This window comes from Camelus ferus, chromosome 9 (assembly GCF_009834535.1).
Source record: "Camelus ferus isolate YT-003-E chromosome 9, BCGSAC_Cfer_1.0, whole genome shotgun sequence".
Taxonomy (NCBI): Eukaryota; Metazoa; Chordata; class Mammalia; order Artiodactyla; family Camelidae; genus Camelus; species Camelus ferus.
In genome coordinates this window covers 11,899,289-11,924,818 of record NC_045704.1, presented here as the reverse complement: position 1 = coordinate 11,924,818, position 25,530 = coordinate 11,899,289, and the positions used below count along the sequence as shown (strand labels likewise).

General features: G+C 46.1%; 1 protein-coding gene and 1 long non-coding RNA gene across 4 annotated transcripts; one reads left to right on the top strand and one right to left on the bottom strand.

Annotated features, from left to right (window-relative positions):
- Positions 1–46: 46 nt before the first annotated feature.
- Positions 47–17,088, bottom strand: CEACAM18 (CEA cell adhesion molecule 18). 3 transcript variants are annotated; one of them, XM_014564870.2, is made up of 7 exons: positions 16,982–17,088; positions 14,639–14,995; positions 13,150–13,419; positions 11,371–11,646; positions 9,607–9,742; positions 7,454–7,509; positions 47–150 (listed from the first exon to the last, which is right to left on the bottom strand). In XM_014564870.2, exons 1-6 carry the CDS (start codon positions 17,031–17,033, stop codon positions 7,491–7,493), a joined length of 1,110 nt encoding a protein of 369 aa, XP_014420356.1. In that variant the 5' UTR covers positions 17,034–17,088; the 3' UTR covers positions 47–150; positions 7,454–7,490. The 3 variants fall into 3 exon arrangements, with proteins under 3 accessions (XP_014420356.1, XP_032343723.1, XP_032343724.1); XM_032487832.1 differs by lacking the exon at positions 47–150 and adding an exon at positions 6,313–6,807; XM_032487833.1 differs by lacking the exon at positions 47–150 and having other exon boundaries at positions 7,453–7,509.
- On the top strand, positions 3,477–6,175 carry LOC116666024. Its single transcript, XR_004322874.1, has 2 exons — positions 3,477–3,779; positions 5,250–6,175. It is a non-coding gene; the product is annotated as an uncharacterized LOC116666024 (long non-coding RNA).
- Positions 17,089–25,530: the final 8,442 nt, after the last annotated feature.

Here is a 25,530-nt window from a genome sequence, read left to right as displayed (position 1 = left end):
CATCAAGGGTCATCACGAGCCAGTGATGGTTGTCACTGGCTTATTGGTTCCTTTGTGGAATGATCATTTCCTGAGGTCTTCTTGTGCCAGGTTGGCCCTGTGCTAGATACTAGTGACACAAGTGAGGTCGTGGTCCTCTGAGTCCCCTGCCTGGTGTGGGAAGAGGGAGAGAAACACAGTTAATACGGTGATAAAGCTTGATATGGATGTTAGGAACTCTGGAAGCTGAGTCTCAACTACTGCCAGTCAAGGCATCAGGAAAAAAAAATCAACCAGAGATTACTAGGCACCGTGCTGTTCTTTACGTGCACTGTCTCAGTTTGTTCATCTGTAAAATGGGGATGATAATAGCAGAACTTGCCTCTTAGCGTTTATATGAAGTCAAATTGAATTAACAACACCTACAAAGAGTTTAGAACAGTGCCTGGCAGATAGTACCTGCTCAATAGATGGTTATTGCTTGTTCCGGGCTCTTGTAGGCAGCCTTGTAAGGTGGTCCCCAATGACCCCCACCTCCTGGTATTCATGCCTTGTGTGCAGGCTAGACCCAATGGCTTTCTTCTAATGAACAGAATACAATCAAGGTGGTAAATATTACTTCCAAGATTATCTTACAAAAGACTGTGACTCTTTCTCTGTTCTTTCTCTCACTCTCTTTCTCACTTCATGAAGCCCAGATGTCACATTGTGAGCTGCTTACCTTGAGAAGACCTGGGGCTGGCTTTCATTGGACAACCAATGAGGAACTTTAAATCAATTGGCATCATGATTACAGCCTATAAGAGACCCTAAGCCATATAACCCAACTAAGCTGCACTCCAATTCCAGCCCCAATGAAACTGTTGAGATGATAAATGTGGGGTTTTTTTGTTTGTTTTGGTTTTTGTTTTAGGCCACTGAGCTTTAAGGTAAAAATAACCTCTGGTCCCTCTGTCCTAGGCAGGGGTTGGGGGAAGGCTAGGGGGTGGAGCCTAAATTCTCAACATTGGGGTCTCCAAAGGGGGACCACCCCTCTCCCACCTCAGGCATCCTTCCAGCCCCTTAAGAGAGAAAACAGAGGAGGAGGGTCCATCTGCCCACTGCACCCTGAGCTCTCTGTACACTTCACTCAGAGTGAGGTCCCACAGGAAGAAAGTAGCAAGGCCAGCAGCAGTCATGGGAGACACGGGTGTGGAGGTGCAGACACTGTCACATGGTCAGTCTCTCAGGTGAGTGACCTGGTATCTCGCCATCCAGCATTCTGCCTGGACACCTCCCCAGGATGGCCTCCTAGATTGCTCTGCTCAGCATGGCCAGGGTTGCTCTCCTCATCTCCTCCTCCTCCCCACAAGCTGGCATCTCTCCCTGGATTCCCCATCTTGCTAACAGCCCCCCGCCTCTTTCTTTCAGGCCAGTCTCTGAGGAGTCAGCTTCCCCCATCCTCCCTTTCTCCTGCTGCCTCCAAAAAGTCACCACATCTTGTTCACTTTTTCCTAAGAACAGCTAGCATCAGCCCCCCCAACCCTTCTCAACCCTTATCATTTCCAAGGCTTCCTGGACCCCCTCATCTTCCTACCTTCACTTCCCTTGACCTACATGGGGACAATCATCTAAAAGCCATCACTGTCCAGTCCTTCTGCATTTAAACATTTGTTTGCCCCTTTGTCTAGAGCAGAGGGTGGCAAACTTTTTAAATAAAGGGGCAGATAGTCAAGATTTTTGTCTTTTCAGGACATACAATCTCTGTTGTAGCCACACGACTCTGCCTTTATAGAATAAAGGCAGCCCCAGACCACATGTAAATGAATGGGCATGACTGTGTTCCAATAAAACTATTTAAAAACACAGGCAGTGGGCCAGATTTGACACATGGGTGGGGCTGGTCTGTAGTCTGTCCATCCCTTACCAAGAGGATAAACCCCAAACTCAGCCTGCAGCCTTACATGTTCTGACCTCTCAAAAGCCTGCTTCTCCAGAAGGGCTGGGATTAGGGTGAGATTAGTAAGGCACCCACCTCAGAGGCAAAATTTAAGAGGGTGCCAAAAATCTCAGTAACTGAGATAAATAATGTTTTAAAAGTGCAAATTAATGGCAAAAATACCTGATGAGCAGACTGTCAAAAAATCTAAATAACGGCAGAATCAGTAAACTGAAGTTAGTAAAAAATTATTTTAAGATCGTGACTTAGTAAAGAGAAATTGTCAATCAGGGCAGTGTTCTCAGTTAAAAATCTGAGAAGCAGGGTAGATTTTGAAAATATTCTTCCTGCATTTGCTTCTAGGAAAGCACAATTAGAATCAGTTCTGGCTTGGGTATAAATAAAATCAATGTAAACTAATGTTACGATACACACCACTTTTCAAGTGTGCAATAATATTTCAGTTATTTTAATGTCCGGGGGAAAACTGACCATTAAAAATACCTTAAAAAACACAGTGAAAGGGGCATACATTTTTTCCCTCTGCCTCAGGCTTCAATTGGTTCAGAAGGACACTCTTACAAATCCCACATTTATTTAAATTTTTGATACTGTGTTCTCCACAGATTATTTTTTGCATTCATTGTAATTTTTAAAAGCTGGGGAAGGGGAGAGTATAGCTCAGTGGTAGATCGCATGCTTAGCATGCATGAGGTCTTGGGTTCAGTCCCCTGTACCTCCATTAAAAAATAAATAAGTAAATAAGTAATACAAAATCTAATTATGTCCCCCGAAAAAAATTACAAATAAAAATAAATAATATATAAAATTTTAAAATATTTTTTTACTAAAACCTGGCATTAAAATATTTATCTCCATTACTGAGGTTTTGAGTACCCCTTTTATTTTGTACTCACCCTAACCTCAGTCCTGCTCTCCAACTCTTTTTCTACCACTCCCCCCACTTCCCTTTTTCAGCCTGTCCCCCCTGGACTTTTCATTAGCCTCAAACATGACAAGGTCATTTGTGCCTCTGGATTTTTGCATGAGATGTTCCTCCCTCCTCAAATGCCCTTCCCTCCCCTTTCCACTTCTCATTCCTGTTCTGCCTTCATGCTCTTATGTGAACATCACATTTTTCATTTATTTATTGTATTTAGAGTGTGAGTGAAAGCCTTTGGAGGGTTTTGAGCGGTTGAGTAATGTGCATCCTTTCAGTCAGACTCGTAGAAATCAAACTCTGTCCCATTTTTAAAAGAATCTTATATTGTAGATTAGACAAAACTGTGTGAATGTGGTGCCAGGACATTGGAGGAGACCTCGTAAACCAGGAGCCCTAAGCTTAGGTTTCATCAGCTTTTTTTTAAATTTTTTTATTGTTGAAGTACAGTCAGTTGCAATGTGTCAATTTCTGTTGTACAGCACAGTGTCCCAGTCCTGCATATACATATGTATATTCATCTTCATATTCTTTTTCACTGAAGGTTATTACCAGATATTAAATATAGTTCCCTGTGCCATACAGAAGAAATTTGTTTTTTAATCTATCTTTATATGTAGTGGCTAACATTTGCAACTTTCAAACTCCCAAATTTATCCCTTCCCACCCCCTTTCCCCCAGTGACCGTAAGATTGTTTACTTTGTCTGCGAGTATCTTATTTTTTTTATGGCGGCTACTAAAATTTTCTAAATTACTCATGTGGCTTGCACTGTATTTCTTTTGGACAGCATTGCTCTAGAAGAAAACTTAGAAGAATGTTTGTGGCTATGCAAAGATTTCTTAAAGGACATCCAAAATACTAAGCAAATTATACATTTATATATGTATTAGACTTCATTAGAAACTTCTGTTCATCAAAGACAGAGCTAAGAAGATGAAAGGTAAGCCATAAACGAAGAGAAAATTATATCTACATAGATAGATAGATAGATATCCCTGAAAGGGAAGTTGAACTTAAATATATAAAAGAATTCTTACTAGTTAATGAAGTAACAGGGCCCAAATGGAGCCACATGGGCTAAGCTTCCCGTCAGCAAACCAAGACTTAATACCTAACCTAATTGCGGCAATTAGGAAAGATCCAGGAATGTGACCTTTAACCAGCCTACCTGGAATTTCCTGGTCAGCACTAGTAAGATAATATCCCATATAGACCTTTTCTGTCGCCTAAAGAAAGATGAGGTAATTTGTTCTTTCCTTGTCCCTGCCCCGCCCACCGCCCCCGCCCCCGCCCCCGCCTCTGCCTCTAAGAGCCTTCCGTTCTGTACAGCTCCTTGGAGCGCCTTTCTGCTTATTAAATAGGATGCTGCCTGATTCATGAATTGATTAATAAAGCCAATTAGATCTTCAGATTTACTTGATTGAATTTTGTTTCTTAACACCAATGACAACCTAACTTAAAAAAAAATTTTTTTTTTTGTGGGGGAAGGTAATCAGGTTTATTTATGTATTATTGGAGGTACTGGGAATTGAACCCAGGCCCTTGTGCATGCTAAGCATGCTCTAGCACTGAGCTATACACTCCCCCCTCAACAACCCTGATTCTTAAAATGGGGGAATAAAAGACTGGATCATACATTTTGTAAGAGAAGAGATCCAAATGGCTGATAAGTACATGGAAAGGTCCTCAGTATTGTTGGGTGCCAAGGAAATGACAATGAAAATCACAATGGGTGCCCTGTCACATCTGCTACAGCGGCTGAAGTTTAAAAGCCTGAGCACACCAAATGCCGGAGAGGGTGGGGAGGAACAGGAACTCACACATTTCTTGGGGAGGGCCGCTGACATCCACACAGGGTGTTCTTGGTGAAGTAAAATCTCCCTTGTGGCATGTGCAGTCCCTCAGGAAAAAGATCCTCGTTCAAATAACAGGGCTTGGCCACTGTCCAGCCCTGCCCAGGACGCCTTCTGGGTTTGAAGAGGGAAATTCTAACTGCCCCCCACCACCACCGCCACCCCTGCATCCCCGCAGTTCAGACCAGGGATTAATTCCAGCAGGCGGTTTTCACTTCTGAATCAGACTGGGGATTGCAGCTGGGGTGTGGAAGGTCTTCGGTGCCCTTGCTGGGTCTGAACTGGGCGTTGGAGTCTGACAGTAGCTTTCTTCTAAGAAACAATCAGACACAGGCGTGGCCTCCTGGGCCATTTGCCAAGCACCTGGCATGTGTGCGGGACTTTGCCAGGTGCTCTGACGGAGCCTGTGAAACACAGAGTGTCATTTCATCATGTAGTTGGGGAAACAGGCACAGAGAGGTTATTCGGCTGCTTCAGGGTCACTCAGCTGCTCAGGGCAGGGCTGGGATTGAACCCCTCGCCCGATTCTGAGGATCTCTTCTTTCATCCACCACCAGGTCAAGTAACCAGCAGACACCTTGGCCACATGTTTGCAGGAAATAGCATCACTTGAAGACTTTTTATTTTTCCTATAGAAGGGGGGGAAATGACCCAGACTCAGGGACAAGACAGATGCAGATGAGGAGATGAAGGCTAGAGGACCCCAGCCCACTTCCTTTGGGTAAGTTGTTCGTTTATTTCTTTGTTTTCCTCCAGATTTTCAAAACATCTTTTTAATATTGAGGCAAAATTTACCAAAAATGAAATACACAGTTCTTTGGGTACAATACCATGAGTTTTGCCAAATGTGCACACCTGTATGATCAACGTCCCAATCAGGGATGTACAAGTTTTCCGTCAGCCCCAGAAAGATCTGGGTGCCCCGTCCCAGACAGTCTGCAACCCAACAGCCGCTATTCTGTGATTTCTGTCACCAGAGATTAGTTTTCAATGTCCTTGAACTTTATATAATTAGAATTACATAAATTAGTAGAATCATATAACTGAAATAGGTTATATTAATTATAATCTATAAATATATTTGTATTATTAATACTACATTATATAATATAAACTAATATTAATTAATGTATATAACATAAAATGATGCTATATATTAATATGCCAACACTATGATTAATGTTAATAGTATGATTTGTTATATAATTGTAATTTATAAAATAAACTTTATAAATTATAAACTATATAATGATTTATATAATTAAAATGCAGTATGCACTGTAGTGTCTTTTTTTTTTTTTTTCCACTCAGCAGCCATATTTTGAGGTTCATCCGTGTTATTTTATCAGTATTATGTTCCTTTTTGTTGCTGAGTAGGATTCCAGTGTATCACAGTTGGTTTACCCATTAATCTGTTGATGTGAATTGGGTTTGTTTCCAGCTTTCTGCGATTGTGAATAAAGCTGCTGTGCACATACTTGTACAAGGCTGTGTTGAGGTGTACTTTCATTTCTCTCAAGTGTTGGGAGGCAGGGCTGAGATGCGGACAATGAGGTTAAAGTCACATGTTGGCAGCTCAAGGGTGTCTGGAGACCCCACCCCACCCCCAGCTGCCAGGGAGACCAGCGTCCAGCAGGCAGATAGATGGGAAGATGGTCTGGATCTCAGGAGGAAGGTAGAGACTGGGCATGGACAATGGAAAACATCAAGGGGTCCAGTAGCCCTGGCGTGAATACCTGCCATTGTGGGTTGAACTGATACAAAAAAGATACATTCAAGTCCTCACCCCTGATAGCTGTGAATATGATTTCATTTGGAGATAGGATCTTTGCAGATGTGATCAAGTTAGTATGCGGTCCGGCTGGACTTGGTAGGGGAGTGCGAAATCCAGTGACTGTCCTTATACAAACAGGGAAGTTTGGACACACGTAGGGAGGAAGGGCATGGGACGAAGGAGGCAGAGATTAGAGTTAACGTTGCCACAAGTCAAGAAATGCCGAGGATTGCCGGCGATGGCCAGAAGCTGCAAGAGGCAGGGAAGGATCCGCCCTAGAACCTTGCAAGGATGTGTAGCCCTGATTGAACACCTTGATTTTGGTCTTCCGGCCTCTGCAGCTGCGAGAGTGTACATTTCTGCTATTTTAAGGCACCCAGTTTGTGGTAATTTGTCACAGCAGCCCTAGGAAACTAATACATTCGCTTAGCACCTGCTGGGCATCAAATCCTCATGTATTCTGTCTCATCCAGTCCTCACTGTGAGTCTTGAGAGAATCAGCATTATCCTGGGTCAGGAGGCCACAGTGAGCTGCTCAAAGCCTCAGAGGCCAGCAAGTGGAGGGACCAGGTTGAACACGGGTCCGTGGCCCCTGTACCAGAAGGGGTCTTAACCAGTGGCCCCTGGGATTGCCTTGTATCCAGGCACTGACCTGACTGCTTTGTGTACATTCATAGTCAAACAGTTCCTAAGAGTAGTGATGTCCACAGGGGCAGGCCGGCCATTCACACGTCCCACATTCAGCCAGGAAAGGGTCTCTCTTTCTTCCCCTCTCCCTCCCTCCCTCCCTTCCTCCCTTCCTTCCTTCTTTCCTCCCTTCCTTCCTTCTTTCCTCCCTCCCTTCCTCCCCATCCTTCCAGTTTAACTGCCATGAAAATGAACAATCCCCACGTGACTGGGCTGGTTCCCACTCTTGACCGTCCCCTCTAACCTGTCCCTGAGCCCTTTCCACTTTCCAGCCTAGCCCGCCCCTATGGGGTCTCTCACCTCTTTTCCCATCTGGTCTTGTCCTCCAGGTCTGAGGTCATGTACCCCAATGTGACCTATGGGGAGAAATTAAGGAAGAAGTCAGATCTGGGTTCCGTAAGAAACTGCCAGAACACAGGAGAGTCCTGGGTAGATGAGGGATCAGCTTCTTTCCAAGACCCCACCCTTCTAAGGGATCTGATGAATCGGGGGGCATAGCCTTTATGCCAAGAGTCCCCAGCATTCCCCACACTTTTAATATTTCTGACGACTTCAGGTCCCTGCAGAAAGATACCACGGGGCAGGGGCTCGGGGAGGGAAAGGAGGATGGATGTACCTGGGAAAGGAATTGGCACTGCCCGGCCTGATTTCTGAGAATGGTGATGATGATAACGAATTTCACACCTGTTGTATGCCAGGCACTCTGCTAGATGATTTACAGAAATTATCTTAACCCCTCCCAACAGTTACACAAGGTAGATACGTTAACCCCACTTTATGGATGAAGAAACAGGAGTTCAGAGAGGTGATGTCACTCGCCCAAAGTCACATAGCAAGACAGCGACAGAAGCCAGTATTCTAGACCTGGCCTCTGACTCCCAGCCCCCTGCTCTCATGCCAGACGGGAGACCTCAGACTGCAGAGAACATGACAGCTCTAAGGGGAGTGGAAGAGTAGAGATGTCAGGTTGACACCTGGCTGGGGGGAGGGGGTTATGCCTGGCTAGGGGGCTTCTTCCAGGATGTGGAAGAAGAGGGGACCCAGACCTCCCTGAAATACTCTCACTCCCTGGAATTTATCACAACCGGTTTGGAATAGTACATCCAATAATGATAATGATCATGACTGTGGATGGGTCTATTCAGTGCTTACGATGTGCCAAAGCCTTGTTCTAAGTTCTTCATCAGTAATACGTGACTTTACCCCCATAGCGGATATCCCTGTGACATTGGTACCAGAAGTACTCCCATTTTACAGATGGCAAACTAAGGCACAGAAGGGCCAACTTGCTATTGTCACATTGATGGTCAATACTGTAAGCTTCTTGATATAGAGACCTTGCAATGATCACAAATAGGCTTGATATCTAAATACTAAAAAAATGAAAAGAAGAATGTATCTTCTAAAATCTTCACCATCATCACCACAATCAGTATCACCACCACCAGTATCACCATTGTCACAACCACCCCCATGACAACCCTCATCACTGTTACCACCACCATGACTGTCATCACTGTTCTTATTAATTCCCCATCCTCTCTGTCACCATTGTTCTGATAATTTCCATCATCATCATCTCCATCACACTGCTATTCTTAACATCTGCTCTGGTGGTTCTCAGCCAGTGCAATTTTGGCCCCCATGGGACCTTTGTAATGCTTTGAGTCATTCTTGGTTGTCTGAACTGAGGGTGATGGTGGCTGTTGCTACAGGCATCCAGTGCATAAAGACCACTCGTCCTACAGTGCACAGGACAGCCTTACCCCCCACCACTGAAATAATGATCAGACCCCAGGTGTTGACAGTGCTCAGGCTGAAACCCTCGGGTCTGCTCTGTGCTGATAACACCGCTAAGCCCTTCACCGTCCATACGGTGTGTCCAACCCCCACATCACCCTCCAGGGCAGGTACTACTCTCCACACCCTCCACGTGGGGCTGGGAGGATCTGAGAGGAGGAATGAGCTGCTCAAGATTACCCATCCAGCTGGAGGCAGATCTGGGATTTGAACCCAGATTTTAATCATGACTCCACCCAATCTCTTTCCCCTGCATACTGACCTCTGTTACCTGTTTCCCCAACTTCTCTTGGTAACTAGTGAGTACCATGTACAAAACACATGCTGGATGCTTGACACACACCCCTGTCGTTCACACACCTGCCCTTCTACGTGGACCTTCAGTATCTACACTGTAAACAGAAAGCAACAGGGCTTAAGAGAAGCCACTGCATGAAACCCCTCTGGTATTTAGAGACATGACTGACTCCAGACCCCCTACTCTCTGCTATAAGCATCTGGTCCTCAAGACCTATTTGTTTGCCCAGATGATCCCTGACAACCCAGTGCCTGGCTTGTCCCTTCCCCCTCTGGTTCCCCCTCTCAAGGATGTGCTGGTTCTTGAGTCCTAGTCCCCAGCCACCATCCCACCCTGGGACCAGGGTGACCCGTACCTGGTGGAGTAATGTTTGATCAGGGTATGGATCAGGATGATACAGAAGAAGACACCTCCCAGGACTGTCATCAAGATGAGAAGCACCACCCAGGTTCCTGAGATGGTGAAAGTTTTGGTAACAATGGTCCTGCGCCCTAGAAGGAGAGGATACATGGAGGTCAGGACCACCATTCACTCATCCATTCATTCGTCCACACATCTGTTCTTGGAAGATTTATCAGCATCTGCTGTGTGCAAAGCACTGTTCCAGCTATTCAGGACTCAGCAGTGAACAAAACAAACTTCCGGCTCTGACAGGGCTGATATTCCAGCTAGGAAGTGGACAGCTGACATTTAAGCAAAGAGGTGTCTAATATCAGGGCAGGCAGCAGTACACGCTCCAGAAAAGCACGAAGTGATGTAAGTGGAGAGAGAGCGACAGGGTAGGGGGTGCGGTTACACAAGGTCATTAACTCCTCCCACAGATACTCATTCACTGAGCACCAGCTATGTGCCAGGCACCATCTTATGTCCTGGGGACAAATGGTTATCAAAGAGCTTGCCCAGTCTCTGTCAGTCTTGAAGTTTTATAGTCCAGGGAGGGTCGACAGGTGTGAATTGGGCGGTCCCACAAAACACCGTGTCTGGTGCATCGTTGGTCAGCAGTGTGGAGTGGCCGAAATAGCTGTCTCCACCCCTCACTCAGTATCTGCGTGTGGCTTTCTCTGCGAGCCAGGCTGATGGCTCTGGTACCCTGTCTGATGTCCTTGCAGCAGCTCCGTTGTGTAGGATCCTTACTATCTCAGCACTGCAGAGGGGGCACCTGGGGCTCAGGGAGGTGATGCTGCTTGTCTCTGCATCGTGCACGGCAGCAGCAGAGCTGGGATTTGAACTCAGGTCATCGAGTTCCAGAGCCCTGCTCTGCATGCCTGCTCTCTCCCTGAGTGTGTCAGCCTCTCTCCTTGGTGCTGATGATGGGACCAGAGCTTGCTGCAAAGGTGCTTGCCCCGTTTACAGATCCCTTCCCAAGCCCAGTTTCTCAGGCCACATCCACCAACAGACCTCTGCTTCCCCTGCACCACCTCTGCTGGCATCTCTCCACGTCCTCACCTCAAAGCAGCCAAACAGATCCGTTGAGGGCACAGGCTGTGAGGTCAGACTGCCAGGGTTTGAGTCCTGCCTCCAATGCCAGTTAGAACTGGAACATTGAATAAAGCCCTCAAATTCCTTGCAGCTTGATTTGCTCACCTGTAAACTGGAGGTGATGCTAATAACAGTCACTTACTCTGTAGGGAGACTTGGAGTGTCATACAGATGAGAATGGTGGCTCCAGGCACAAGTCAGTGCTCAGTAAATGCTGGCCGACCTCATCTCCCTGGAACCCACCCTGACTGATCTGAGGACATTGGGGGCTTCATAAAGGAGGCAGTTTCTCCCTTTCCTCCTTCCTTCCTTCCTTCCTTCCTTCCTTCCTTCCTGCCTGCCTGCCTGCCTGCCTTCCTTCCTGCCTTCCTTCCTTCTTTCCTTTCTTCCTTCCTTTCAAATCGAGGTCCTGGGGATTGAACTCAGGACGCCATGCAGGCTGTGACTGAGCTATATCCCTCTCTCTCAAGGAGGCAGTTTGGACTCGAACGTCGGCGGGTGGGGGGATCTTGCCCAACCACGGTGAGCACGGCACTACAGGGTGGAGACGGCAGTCCTGAGGACAGGCACCGCCCAGCAGAGGCATGGAGGCGGGGAGACTGGGCAGCGTGAACCCCAGCGGGGCAGCGGCTGCACTCACAGGGCGCCTGCACCTGGACTTCCTGGTAAAAGGTCAGCTGGGTGACGGGGTTCTCCCCGATGCATCTGTATCTGCCCATCTGGTCCCAGGTCAGATTCAGGAGGGTGATGTTTTTCTCTGAGAAGCTCAGGAGGGAGCCATTGTGCATCCAGCGGTACTTGGATTCCGGTCTGGAGTAGGAGACACACTCCATCTCCACCTGGGAGCCGATCTCAGCGGACAGGACGCCATTGAAGTCATTCGGATTGGTCCACAAGAACACATAGTAGGGTCCAACTGCAGAGACAGCGCAGGAGACCCGGAGCTGTGCCTCTGACCGCTCCGGGTCCCGTCTCCTTCCCTCAATCCACATGCAGTCCTCCCGGAGCCAGGAGGTGACCCCACTCTGCACCCCAGTCAGACCCCCAGACCCACCCCAGGCAAGGCAGCTGGGCCAACAACAATGACAATAATAGTAGTGGCTTCTGTCACCTGCACTCACTGTGGGCCAGCCCCATGGGTGCCCTTGGTGCCATAATAAAATAGGTGTCTCTGAAGCAAGCAGCAGGTCCCTGCATGCCAGACACTGTTTTAAACACGATACACATTCACCCACTCACTTAATCCCCACACAAGCAATGCAACCAAGTCCACCCTGGATCCATTTCATAGATGAGAAAAACGAGGCTTCGAGGAGAGGATTAGGGAATCAGCGGTCCCCGGTCGACTAAGGACTAAGCAAGTACCGCTATGACCTGGGAGGAACTTCGCTAAACAGCTGCAGCCCCTGGGTCCTGGGTCTTGATTCCAAACCTCTGACTATAAGCAGAGGATGATGGTCAGAAATTGTCTGCTCTGGGACAGGTTTCTCTGGAACTGTGACCACAGCCCATGTGTTAGGACACCTGAGCTTCTGCAAGAGTGGTTCCTGATTTAAATGTGAAAACAATCCTAGACTGGTGATTTTTCCCAGTCGAAGGTGATATAAGAGTTGGATAAATGTGAACAGTCCTGGAATGTTTCAAAGATTCCGAGTTTTATAGCATCTCTAAGTTCAATGTCTTTGATTTACAAGACCCGTTTAAGAATTTGAGCAAGTCTTGTTGGGATGCCAACTTGCCTTAGTGGGCAGCAGCATGGTTAGAAGTAACAGAGAATGTATGAAACACGTAACTGAGCTTTTAAAGCGAACTGTCTAAGGGAGTATAGTCAATTCCATCCCAGGAAAAGCAAACGTGAAGGTCATTTTACTGTATCTAGAAGAACAGCATAAAATAATCAATGAGCTGAATTGGAAAGCTCAGGGAAAGAAGGGTTTTGAAACCGAAGAAATGGAATTGAAGAAACAACTGGTTGTGAGGAGGGGAGGGTCGAGCTCAGTGGTAGAGAGCATGCTTAGCATACACGAAGTCCTGGGTTCAATCCCCAGTACCGCCATTAAAAAAGAAATGAAATAGTAAAAGTAAATAAATAAACTTAATGACCCCACCCCAAAAAAAGAAAAAAGAAACAGTTGGTTGTAAGCAGTCCCTTCTTTACACAAAAGCCTGATGGCAACAAACTCATAGTACTTCTAATCTGAGAAGCAGGGACTCGGGCCTCTATTTGAAATTGAGTGGAGGCCGGTTCTGAGCAGTGAGGACAGTTCTGAGGTCCAAAGAGTTAAATGGCCGTAGCTGGGATTCGAACCCAGGGCAGCTGGCTCATGCTTCCTCTCCAGGTCTGCCTGTCTTATTGTTACATCCTTGGAAGACCCTGAGCCCGTCCCTGGCTTCACTCCCATGACCCCAGAACACTCACAGAACACTGTCAAAGAGATGGGTTCACTTCTTTGAATAATCTCTGGGAGGATTTCTATCCCACACTGAAGCGGTTTGTCGGAGTGGCTGAATCTTTGGATGATGAGGGTCTTGCCATCTGGGGAGACTGTCATCCGGCTGTTGCTGGACACTGGTATGTAATCCACATACCATGTGACGTTGGTGGCATTGGTGTCGCAGACGGCAGCCACGGATTCCATGTCCTCTACCACGGAGCTGGTGTTGACCGAGATGCCCGGGATTTCTAACTCTGGGTGGATGAAGCAGGAAGGAGGAGATTAGGGTTTGGATCTGCCTCCCCAAAGCTCTGCTTTTCTCCAAAGAGAGGTTTCAGGTTATGTTGGTGACAAGCCAAGAATCGTAAGATGGGATCTGGGGTCTTGGCAGGAGAGCATCCCTGGGGCTGCCAGGGACAGAGAAGTAGGGAGTGGGCAGGAGGCAGTCAGGATGCGGGCGCTTTCCTGAGCTCATCGACTTATGCACTGAGCCAGCTCTGTGGCAGCCGTTGCAATAATGGTGAGTTCTTAGCATAGGTGTGTGGCCTAATGGTTGTTTCTGAACCCCAAAACCAGGACACCCCCATCCAAGGAGCTGTGGGTAGAATTCAGAGTGAGAGGTGGCTTTTGGATTCTCCATAACAATTCCTCCCATAATCTGAGTCCCTTTCTCTTTACAGATACTTCCTCCAACCTTACAACAGACCACAATGGTAGACAGTATGCCCATTCTACAGATGAGAAAACTGAGGCTCACAGAATGAAGACAAAGACCATGTGGTATATATGGAGACAGAAGTAAACAAAGGTATTTTCAGTCTTCAAAATCTATGCCGACCTGCCGTAGCCCTGTAGAGCTGTCTGGAGTAGACAGAACTCCAAGAAGGCCCCACGATCTCCACTCCTTGGTATGCACCCTGTTTAATCGCCTCGCCTCAAATGTGAGTGGGATTTGTGACTTTCTTTTAGCCTAGGGAATATGGCAAAGGTGATGAGCTATCACTCCTACCGTTAGATTTTTTTTATGTAAGACTCCTTCCTAGCCGACTAGAGAGAGATGCTTCGGATGAACTTGAAAAAGCAAAGAGCCATGGTGTGAAATCTCCTTGGACAGAGTCACACACATGAGAACACAGCCCCGGTCAACATTTTGTGAGTCTCAGCATATGGAATCGGCTAAGCCATGCCTAGACTTCTGACTCACAGAAATGAGCGTTGTTCTAAGCTGCTAAGTTTGAGGCTATTTGCCATGCAGCAGTGGATAACATATACACTGACAGTGTAACTGGAACCCCTGAAGGTAGTGAGTGCTCCATCTCTGGAGAGAAGCTAGACGACCATCTGCCAAGGCTCCCAGTGTCATCTGGAAGTGGATGGGAAACTGGACAATTTGAGCTCCAAGAGGCCTCACTGCCCATACCTCCAGGTCCAACTCCCCTTGCAGTCAGACAAGGGGGCAACCTGCCCACTCACCTTGAATCTTGAGCCAGCCAGTTGCTGTCTGGGTCCCGTTGATGGCATCCACCCGCACGGTGTAGTTCCCCGTGTCATTTAATTGAGCCCGAATGATCAGCAGGTTACCTGCGTTAGACAGGGCTTCCCGGCCACTGTACATGGGCCCATACTGCCGGGAGTCAGACGTGCTGTCGTAGCTAATAATCATGTTTCCCTCGGTGTCATTTGCACCCCGGTGCCAGCTATATTCCTGAGCATCCTCAGGGGCGTTCCCGAGGACCAGGTAGCTCCGATATCCCTCCACCCCTACGAGTGTGTCTGGGATGATGTAGATTTGGCTGGAGGACTGGCGGATCCCACAGGCCAGCAAACTGACTGAGGAAGACAAAGAGAAAAAGACACACAGACTGATTTACACCCCCAGGCAATGATCCACAGAGACACTGGTGAACAGGCTAAGGGTTTCTAGCTCCTGAATGACTCCCTAGCTTGTCCCTTCCTCTCCACTCCCTCAGCCCCTGCCCTGGTCCATTCTTTCCTCATCCTTTTCCAGCTTGACCTCCTCCCTGGACACTCAGCCTCCAATCCATCCTCACATGAAAGTTATGTGGATCCTTATAAAGCCCCACTGGTGACCCTGCTCTCCCCCTGCTCAAGTATCTTCCATGGCTCCCCAGTACTCTCACAGTAAATTTCAAACTCTTAGCATGGCTTATGAGATAGTTTTTTTAAAACTGAAGTATAGACAGTTTACAATGTTGTGTCAACTTCTGGTGTACAGCACAATGCTTCAGTCATACATATACATACACATATTTGTTTTCATATTCTTTTTCATTATAGGTTACTATAAAATATTGAATATAGTTCACTGTGCTGTACAGTAGAACCTTGTTGTTTATCTATTTTATATACAGTAGTTAGTATCTGCAAATCTCGAACTCCCAATTTATCTCTCCGCACTCCCTTTCTTCCCTGTTAACCATAAGTTTGTTTTCTATGTCTGTGAGTCTGTTTCTGTTTTGTAAGTAAGTTCATTTGTGTCTTTTTAATTTTTTTGAGTCCACATATAATGATAGCATATAGTATTTGTCTTTCTCTTTCTGGCTTGCTTCACTTAGAAGGACAATCTCCAGGTCCATGCATGTTGCTGTAAGTGGCATCATTTTATTCTTTTTTATGGCTGAGCAGTATTCCATTGTGTGTGTGTGTATACACACACACACACACACACACACACACATATATATATATACACACACACACACACCCCCACATCTTCTTTATATGAGACACCCTTAGAGAGAACTGGTTTTTAGGACCCATCTAGCCTCTTCTTGGATCACATCTACCTCACCCCATCACCCCACGTACTTCCTTATTCATTCATTCATTGACGAGAAGACCCAACATCCATGCTGTGTGTCTCAGTGGCACATACAGCTCTCTCTGGACATACCACACACTCTCCTGACTTCAGGCTTTCTCCAGTGCTCTTCCTCATTTGTGGACCACTGATCGCTGCCCTCCCCACCTCATCTCCATCCTCCTTGTTGACTCACTTCTTCTCATCCTTCAGTGTTCAGCTTTGGTGTCTTCTCCTCCCCAGCCTGGGTCGGCCACCCTCTCAGGGCTCCCCCAGCCCCCTCTTCCCAGTCCCCATCACTCTGGGTTATCAGAGTCTGGTGACAAATCTTCCTGTTCCACTGGACTGTGAGCTCACTGGCCACCTCGGTAACCACTGCGTCCCCAGCACCCTGAACACAGGGTGGAACCCAGCAGGAGTGTGCTCAGCATGAGTATGTGGGTGGATAAAACGGCCCCAAGACTGTCAGCATGTGTCTTTGATTTAGCACCTAAGTTCAGTGGAGTGAATGTGAATGGGGGAGGGGACCTGTTATGTCCTAAGTCATGGGTGAGCATCTGATGCTCTGTGACCCCTAAGCCGTGACTCCGTGGAGGAGACAGCTGAGAACCCCTGCTGCAGGGCTCCAGGTGTGGACCCTGGAGTTGTCTGAGGACACTATACGTGGCCATCAGGGAAACATGAAAGGCATGCATATGAGGGGGAGGCAGAGAGTCCTGGGGGAAAGTGAGGGATTTGGAAGGGGTCCAGCTGGAGAGGTGGGGCAGGGGATCAGATCCTATGGGCACCCAGATGAGGTGATTGCTTGGAGGTGTGCATGGGGGTCCCAGTTCATCATTCCGCGGCTGCATAAAAATGAACATGTATATGTGTGTGTGTGTGTGTGTGTGTGTGTGTGTCTGTGTACCCAGGGATGTGAGCTCACGAAAGTCCTGGTGAGCATCCTGGGCCCTTCACTTCCTCCTCCCCTCTCCCAGCAAGCCCAGATCTCTTACCCACAAGGACCAGTTCCCTCCAGACGCTGCACCTGGGTGTGGAACAGTCCATGAGCTGTGTGGGTCCTTCTGGTGGAAGGGTCTCTCCAGGGACCAGGCAGCCTCCTGATCCCTTTATACAGCTGCTTTATAGAGCTGCGTTGCCTCAGGCCTGAGCTGTTGTCTCCTCCCCCATCCTTCCTCAGGGATGGACTCTGAACCTCAGAGTGGGAGGGGCTGTCTGGGAGGCATTCCTCTGAATCTGCCATTGTCTTTATGGCTTTATACCCACAAGGAAGGACCATGGACCAATGGCAATTGAGAATATCAATGGCCATTATGGGGAACTTTTGAAATCCCGAAACTTACTTAACACTGAATTGGACCACTTGGGAACAGAAAAAAGCACAAAGAGCATCACTCATCACCCATATACACGGGGTTAAGTCACAACCCACTGCAATTACCTACCAACAGTCCACCCTGAGAGCAATTCAGAGGAAAAAAAGTGAGTCACTGTGCGCTTTGGATAAGGGGGCCCCAAGGTCCATATCTCAGGAAGAATCTCAGTGACCCTAAGCTCTTGCATCTTCCCGTACATAAAAAAAAAGCACTAAAATCATTAACTTGAGATAGCTGTTGTTTGTGATGAGCAGTGATCTTTTACCAACGATGTGCTTGCCTACACATATTTTCCAGCTCAAAAATTCAAGTATGTAGATAAACAACAACTTTATACCGTCCAGCACAGGGAAGTATATTCAATATCTTATAGTAACCTACAATGAAAAAGAATATGAAAACGTACATACAGATGTATATGTATGTGTTAATTTCTGGTGTATAGCATAGTGATTCAGTGTTACATATATATATTCCTTTTAATATTCTTTTTCATTATAGGTTATTACAAAATATTGCTTGTAGTTCCCTGGGCTATACAGTAGGACCTTGTTGTTTATCTATTTTATGTATAGTAGTAGTAGTAGCAGCAAATCCCGAACTCACAATTTATCTCTCCACCCACCCCTTCCACCACTGTGAGTTTTCTATGTCTGCAAGTCTGTTTCTGTTTTGTAAATAAGTTCATTTGTGTCATTTTTTTAGATTCCACATATAAGTGATATCGTATGATATTTGCCTTTCTCTGTCTGACTTACTTCACTTTGTATGAAGATCTCCAGGTCCAACCAAATTGCTGCAAATGGCATTATTTTATTCTTTTTTATGGCTGAGTAGTATTCTATAGTGTGTGTGTGTGTGTGTGTGTGTGTGTGTGTCACAATTTATATATCCAGTCATCTGTTGATGGACATTTAGGTTGTTTCCATATCTTGGTGACTGTAAAGAGTTGTGCTCAGTTTTCAAATTGTGGCATCCCAGTTTTTACTACCAGATGCTCCCCCCTCAACCCCAGCTACCCACCTCAACATATTGTACTTTTCTCCTTGTCAGTGACTGGCCCGCTGCACGGCCATTTTGAACGGCTGCAAGGCAGGCTGTGATATGCCAACCAGCACTGACAGGACCCGTTCCCTCGGCGTTGATCTGATTCCTCACGTCCAGCAGCAGGGCTCACGCGGCGTGGGGCGGGGAGCGCGGGGAGGAGCGGAAGGCGCTCCTGGCAGAGGGCGTGGAGGAGGGGAGCCGAGCTGTGCGGAGCTGCGACGGGTCTGCACACTGAGACCAGACCGAGACAGACAGACCAGGGCGCGCGGAGAGAGAGGGGAGGTGGCTGGCTGAGCGAGACACAGAGACGCGGGGGAGAGAGAGCACATCCCAGAAATGTTCAACCAACAAGGTCTTTCAGACTGTACTTGGGAATATGTTCATCTTTTATCTTTATAACAACATGTACTACTTTTTTTTCATTTTTCCATTTTATTAGGTAAAATTGGTACAATTTGACTGCACGTGTACAATATATTGCATGTAAATACATACATACAATATACTGCTCATATTTTTAAAATTTACATATATGTGCTGTTCACTGTTTCTAAGAATAGCTTAGACCTTTAGCTTTTTAAACTTACATAGTTGTTAAAGGAATAAAGCCAACCGCAAAATAAGAATCAACAGAATGCGGTAATCCAACCATAAAGGACAGTCAGATGTGCTTACACATATTCAAGAGATCAATCATCTAAGTTATAAATAATTAGTTCATTTGTGTCCTTTTTGTTTTTAGATTCCACATACAAGCAGCAAGTGTTACTTCTTTAATTGCAAAAGGAATGCACTGGCTGCAGAAAATTTGGAAAATGCTTAACAAACAAAAAGAAGATAGAACTATACCATTTTAATAAGAATTTTAAATAAAATAATCTATTATGCATAGCTTCCAAATACATATTTATAAATATATAAATATTTATAATAAATGCTTTTAATTAGATGAAGATTCACATATTTATGTAAATATTTACACATGTATACATTTCACATGTATAATTATCTAGATAAATTAAAATAGTTTATAAAGAAAATAAATATACAATTATTTATTATAATTTAATTAATACCATTAAAGATCACCGGTAGTAATTTGATCACCTGGAGGTATATCCAGCTTTTTCCTACATATATTTTCAGTTTTGATGTATTATATATACACGCATGCACGTATCTGTATTTTTACCGAAGTGGAATCATACCATTAAAAAGAAATAACGGGCCCAAAGTGGAGTCAATTTTGCAGAGCCACATCACCAGACCAAAACTTAGTAACTAACCTGAGGGCAGTTTCAGTCTCTCCCAGGAGTGGCACCAGTGAGTTAATCCACACAATCAGACCCCCTGCCTTTCCCTTCCCCCGAGGAAAGGTGACCTTGCCTGAAACAATCCTGGTTTTCCTCTTGCTAATAACTTGCCCCACCCTCTTCTGCTTAGTAAAAAAATTTCCATTTCGTACCACCCCTCGGAGTGCCTTCCTACTTGCTAGATGGAGTGCTGCCTGATTTGTGACCTGCTAAATAAATTTTCAAATCTACTTGGTTGAATTCTGTTTTTCTTCTTAACCATACCATGAAATATCCTTCTTTATTTGAGCCAAAAGTCACAACCAAGCCAAAGATTGGGAGAAGGAAGGAATTTATAATTCGCAGCAAGTAAGGAGAGCACACCAGAGATCTTTCCCAAAGCGTTGTCTCCCCCAACAGCCAAATGGGGAAGTTTTAAGCTAAGAGCACATGCATATTCATGGTGGGGCTTAGGTGGTTTATGCATATTCATGAGGGGGCTTGAGCAGAGGAGAGGTCAGCATAGAATTGGGACATAGGTCGGCAGAGTCAAAGCTTTAGTTGATGGAAGCCATGAGGGCCAGAAGAGATCAGCGTGTCATCCCTTTGGTTGCAGTGGACCTGGTGGTTGGCTGAGCACTGGAGGGGGTTTCAGTTCCACAAAACAGCTAATCTTTCCTATTGTAACGGAACTGGGAGGCTTTACAACTGATGTGTTATCTTTGCTATTGTTACTTCTCTTGCCTGATAACAGTCTTTTGTTCCTGCCTTCCTTTGCTCCCTTAAGATCATTAATTACTGAGCCCTGTTCCAGGGCAAGCATTGTGGCCGGGCTTAGATCACAAAATGGCTTAGGTCAAAAATGGTTTCTCTTATGTCAAGACACCCATTCCTGGTTCTCTTTCTCCGGAGACCCCTTTACCTTATCTGCTTACACCATTTGTGAATTTTACATGGGTCCCAGAGGCAGACTTGGGTAGTAAAGAATTTAACTTTAACCAAAGAGGGGTCTAGTCTTTGCCGTCAGCTCCTGGGAGGGAACTTCTGAGCCTTAGAATCTCCTTCTTCTTTTTTTGTTCTGTTTTTTAATTAATTTTGTTTGGGGTTTTTTTTGGGGGGGGGTTGTTTGTTTTTTGTTTTGGAGGCGAGATAATTAGATTTATTTAGTTCTTTTAATGGAGGTACTGGGGATTGAACCCAGGACCCCCTGCTTGCTAAGCATGTGCTCTACCACTGAGCGCTACCCTCCCCCCTAGAATTTCTTTTCCTTTCTTTTTTCTGACATCTGTCTTAGCAATAATTTTTTTCCCTTCTTCAGTTCTATTAGGTAGAATTATCAGAGTTCAGCTGCACATACACATTATTAGAATCTCTTCCTTGACACATGCCTTTGTTTACCTGGGGACTGGAGCCACAGCAGATAGTCTAGCAATGGAATTTATGATGGAGGCTTTGGGTCACGAGGTATCAGCTCTAATTCTGAAGAGGCTGGAGTCTGGGGTCAGCCATGTGTCAGTCAAGCGTAGCTATGTGACAGAGCCTCAATGAAAACCCTCAGGGGAGCTTCCCTGGCGGGCACGTTGTCACCCATCAGTGCTGGGAAGAGGCAGTGCTGTCCACGACTCCATGGGGAGGACAACTGGAAAGTCCACACTGGGAAATCCACCGGACCCTCCCCCATGCATCCTCCCTTAACTGATGTGAATCTGTATCTTTTCGCTGTAATAAACTATAACCATGGAGATAACAGCTTTTAGTGAGTTCTGTGAATCCTTCCAGTGAATTATCAAAACTGAGGGTGGTCTTGGGGACCCCCTGGAGTTGCAACTCACGTCAGGAGTGAAGGTGGTCTTGGGGACTGCCCCCTAACTAAGCAGAACTCCTGGATGGTGCAAAGCATTTGAGGAGAGAGTGTGGTTATAGAGGGGACTCTCCGACCCCACTGCCAGGGTTCCCATCCAAATGCTGCCACTTATCTGCTAAGTAATCTTAGGCAAGTAACCTTCTTCCCCTAAGCCTCACTTTCTCCACCTGTAAAATGGGGATATTAAATGCCTCCTGTCCCTAGGGTGTTCTGAGAATTAAATGAGTTAATACACACAAATGACTGAGAACAATGCTTCACACGTACACAGTTTCAGTAAATGTCAATTCCTGTAATTATGCATATTTTGAAATCTTTTTATACCTATTACTGAACTTAAGAAAAGAAAAAAGAAAAACTTGCTCTAACAGGATTATCCCATTACATTATCACATTTTTTTTTCCAGAGAAGGAAGTTGAGTGTACTCAAGGAGTGTTTTCTTAATAGAATTGGGCACTTCTGTGGAGAAAGCAAATCCAGCTATATAATTTGTGGGGCCCAGTGCAAGATGAAAATTCAGGGCCCCTTGTTCAAAAAACAGGGGAAAGATGTCATTAAAGGTACTAAGATATAAATCTTTTCCTTTTTTTCTGCAGCCTTTCTCTTGACTCATCAGGGTGTTTTATATTTGCTGTTCAATGTCATTCTAAGAAAAATTAAAATTTATACAATTAGCCTAAATTTCCCCATTCATCTTTGCCAGTTATAAACACAGATATAAGAACATTAAACTCCCACAGGAAGGCATGCACTTTGCACGATTCCTAATTTGTAGATGGTACGAGTGTATGTATTTTGCTCTTAACAGAATAGCGGAAACACTGCACAGCATTCACTCAGCTTTTTGGGAGATGGTGAAACACATCTAGCATAAATTTGACTGTTTTAGCCACTTTTAAGTACTACTCAGCGCAAGGGCATTGAGTACATTCACATGGTGTCACCATGCCCACCGTCCCTCTCCAAAACGTTTTCATCTTCTGAAAGTGGAATCTGCACTCATACAAAAACGCTCTGAGTTAGTCTTCTCAGGATGTCATAATATAGTACCATCGACTGTGTGGTTTAAACATTTACTTCCTCACAGTTCTGGAGCCTAGAAGTCCAAGATCAGGGTGTCTGGTTCCTTCTGGGGCGCCTCTCCTCCACTTGTATATGGCTTGTTTCTTCCTATGTCCTAGCAGGGTCTTGCCTCTTGGTAGTCTTTGCCCTCATCGCCTCTTCTTAGATGGACACCAGTCAGATTAGGTTAAGATCCACCCTAATGACCTCATTTTAATTTAATTATGTCTCTAAATGTCCCAACTGGGGGTTAGGACTTCAACATATAAGGTTTGTGGTTTTTCTTTAAATTTTTTTTTTTAAACGGAGGTACTGGGGATTGAACCCAGGACTTTGTACATGCTACGCTCTTGCTATAGCGCTGAGCTATGCCCTGCCCGCAACATATGAGTTTGGGGGGGGGGGGGGACACAGTGGGTCCATAAGATTCCCTGTTACCTGAACAGTTTTTATTTTTCATTTCACTTCGTGATACAGGCACATTCCAGCAACTTGCTCCTCCTGCAGCTTCCTGATGAATAAGAAAGGACTGAAAGGGGAAAAAACTCTGGGGCCCTCTCTTTCCATTTTCTTCTGAGTCATCATTTGCCACCTAAGTTGTTGGCTAATGCAGGGAATTCATGTGATAAGAAGGGTTATAATAGGATTCTTTGGTCTTTTGTGTTTCTTAGAATGTCCTTGCAAGTTCCAGTTTGAACGAAAAGGGTGGCGTTTCTCAGGGTCATTAGCACCCCCACTTTCTCAGTCTTAGACAGAATACACTTACCTTTTTTGTGGGGGAAGGTAATTAGGTTTATTTATTTATCTTTTAAAGGCGGTACTGGGGACTGAACCCAGGACCTCTGGCATGCTAAGCACGCGCTCTACCTCTGGGCTCTACCCTCCCCCAGAACACGCTTACCTTGATTCATGGTGAGTCTCACCAGACTCCCACACCTTGTGGTGCTACCAGAATTCTGCACCTGGGTCATCTTGAATGTTATCTACCCAAAGGGCAGAGAGGAATGGGTGTCTGTGGCGGTGATGGAGGATTGTTTTCACTAAGGGGAAGGGGGGAATAACTGGGGGAGACCAGCAACCTCTGCCACAGAGAGCATCTGATTGGATCTGCTTAGCATCACCCAGCACGGAGCATCCCCCTCACACAGAGCTTTGTGCCAAGTTAGTGCAGAAGAGTGTCCCTCTCTTTTACCCGGACCATACGTGGCCAGCGATGACTGGTCTGGTGAGTCAGGACTGAGATGGATAGACAGTTAGAACTGGTTTCATTCAGAGCCTAGTTCCGGTTGGTGGCATGAACCTGAGTGTTTAATGCCCTCCAGAGGTTGGAACACATCCTCTCCTGCCTTTAAGCAGATCCCAGGGCTGGACCTGACCCCTTCCACCCTGGATTCCCCATAACGTGGAACACCTTGACTGGACCTTAGTCAGGAGTGCGAGGCTTCCTCTGTTATCAGCCACTGAACACCCCAAATTGGAGAAGTCTGACAGATGTTGGGGAATTGGTTCCCTCCAGAAAGACATGTTAATACCGGATGCAGCTTTCCTTAGCCCGCCCCGGGGCTCCCCTGGGAGCAAGGAGCAGCCGGCGGAGCCGTCTTAGGGAGCCCCGAATCTCTTTCTGGAGTCCAGCTTTGTACTTTCTTATTAGAAGAGAAAAATATGACAACCCCTCCTAGGGCAACGTTCTGCCGGGTGCAGCATGGACGTTAATAAGGCTCCACTCTTACCGGTGTATCAGGCCTGGAGATCACAAGGAATATTAACTTGGGATCTTTGCGGAAATGTAAACGAAGTGGAGCCATGATAACCCCCAGCCTGCGTCCTCGTGGACCAGCCTGGGCAAACCAAGTGCATCGGACCACCAGGGGGAGCCATGGAGTTGTGAAATGCAGCGACCTTGATTTGGTCTCCATCTTCATAGGGGTGCGGTAAGAACTGGGTAGACAGGGTAAGAGGCAGGAACGCCTACCAGCTTCCAGAGAAGAAGGAAGTGGAATGGGAAAACAATAAACCAATATTAATATAGCATTGTTAATAACAACCAATAATAATAACTATTTCCTATTTATCATTCCTATGTAGAAAGACTGAAAATCTTTATTCTAATAGCTTTGTTTTATTTAGTACTGTATTATTTAATTATTTTACTTTGATGGGGGGAGGTAACTAAGTTTTATTTTTAGAGGAGGTGCTGGGGATTGAACCCAGGACCTCAAGCGTGCTTAACAAGCACTCTACCACTTGAGCTATATCCTACCCCCAAGACTGTAAATCTTGAGATAGATTAGCCTCTGAATGAAGGGATGGGTTCAGAGCTAGGAGTCAGGAAAAGCAATTGATGGTGAAAGAATAGGAACTGAAAAATATGGACTGAGGATGGTGGAAACCCGGGGCAGCGATCCCGGTAACTCCCTAGATGAGCAGCAGAGGGCGCCCTACCAACGTTCTGCAAGGAACGTTGAGCTGGCGGCACAGCCGCAAGGGGGCGTCATGGGGGCAGTAGGTGCACAGAGTCCAGTTTCTGAAGGAAAATTACTTGACTTCGGTGGGCTTCAGTGTCTTCATCTGCAAAGTGGACATCGCAGCTCCTATCTTTGTGAATCTGAGAATGAAAAACCAGGCTGAACAAAGTCAGCACCAACAACACAAGAAAAGCAAGGAAAGAGAGAAGGCCGTCCATCATAGGCACCCTGGAATCCAGCCACATCTAAAGCCAGGTCTAATTGTGTCCCGAATGAAAAATAAATAAATAAAGGGGACTCAGGACGCAGAGACATACAAGACAGGAGTCCGAGCCCTGGTGGACGAGTTAGTACTTACTCCAGTCCACATTTTGTCCCTCACTAGTTATATTTGTGTACAGGGGCGGCGGGGGGGGGGGGGGGGGAGGTGGGAATCT

Bases quoted from the DNA above. Each gene is read 5' to 3' on its own strand.
- CEACAM18 (XM_014564870.2), bottom strand. From the start codon at position 17,033: ATGGACTGTTCCACACCCAGGTGCAGCGTCTGGAGGGAACTGGTCCTT. The intron at 14,996-16,981 runs GTAAGAGATCTG...TGTCTTCCTCAG, and splicing joins GAGGGAACTGGTCCTTGTGG to TCAGTTTGCTGGCCTGTGGG. The intron at 9,743-11,370 runs GTGAGTGCAGCC...CTCTCCTTCTAG, and splicing joins AGTCCAGGTGCAGGCGCCCT to GGCGCAGGACCATTGTTACC.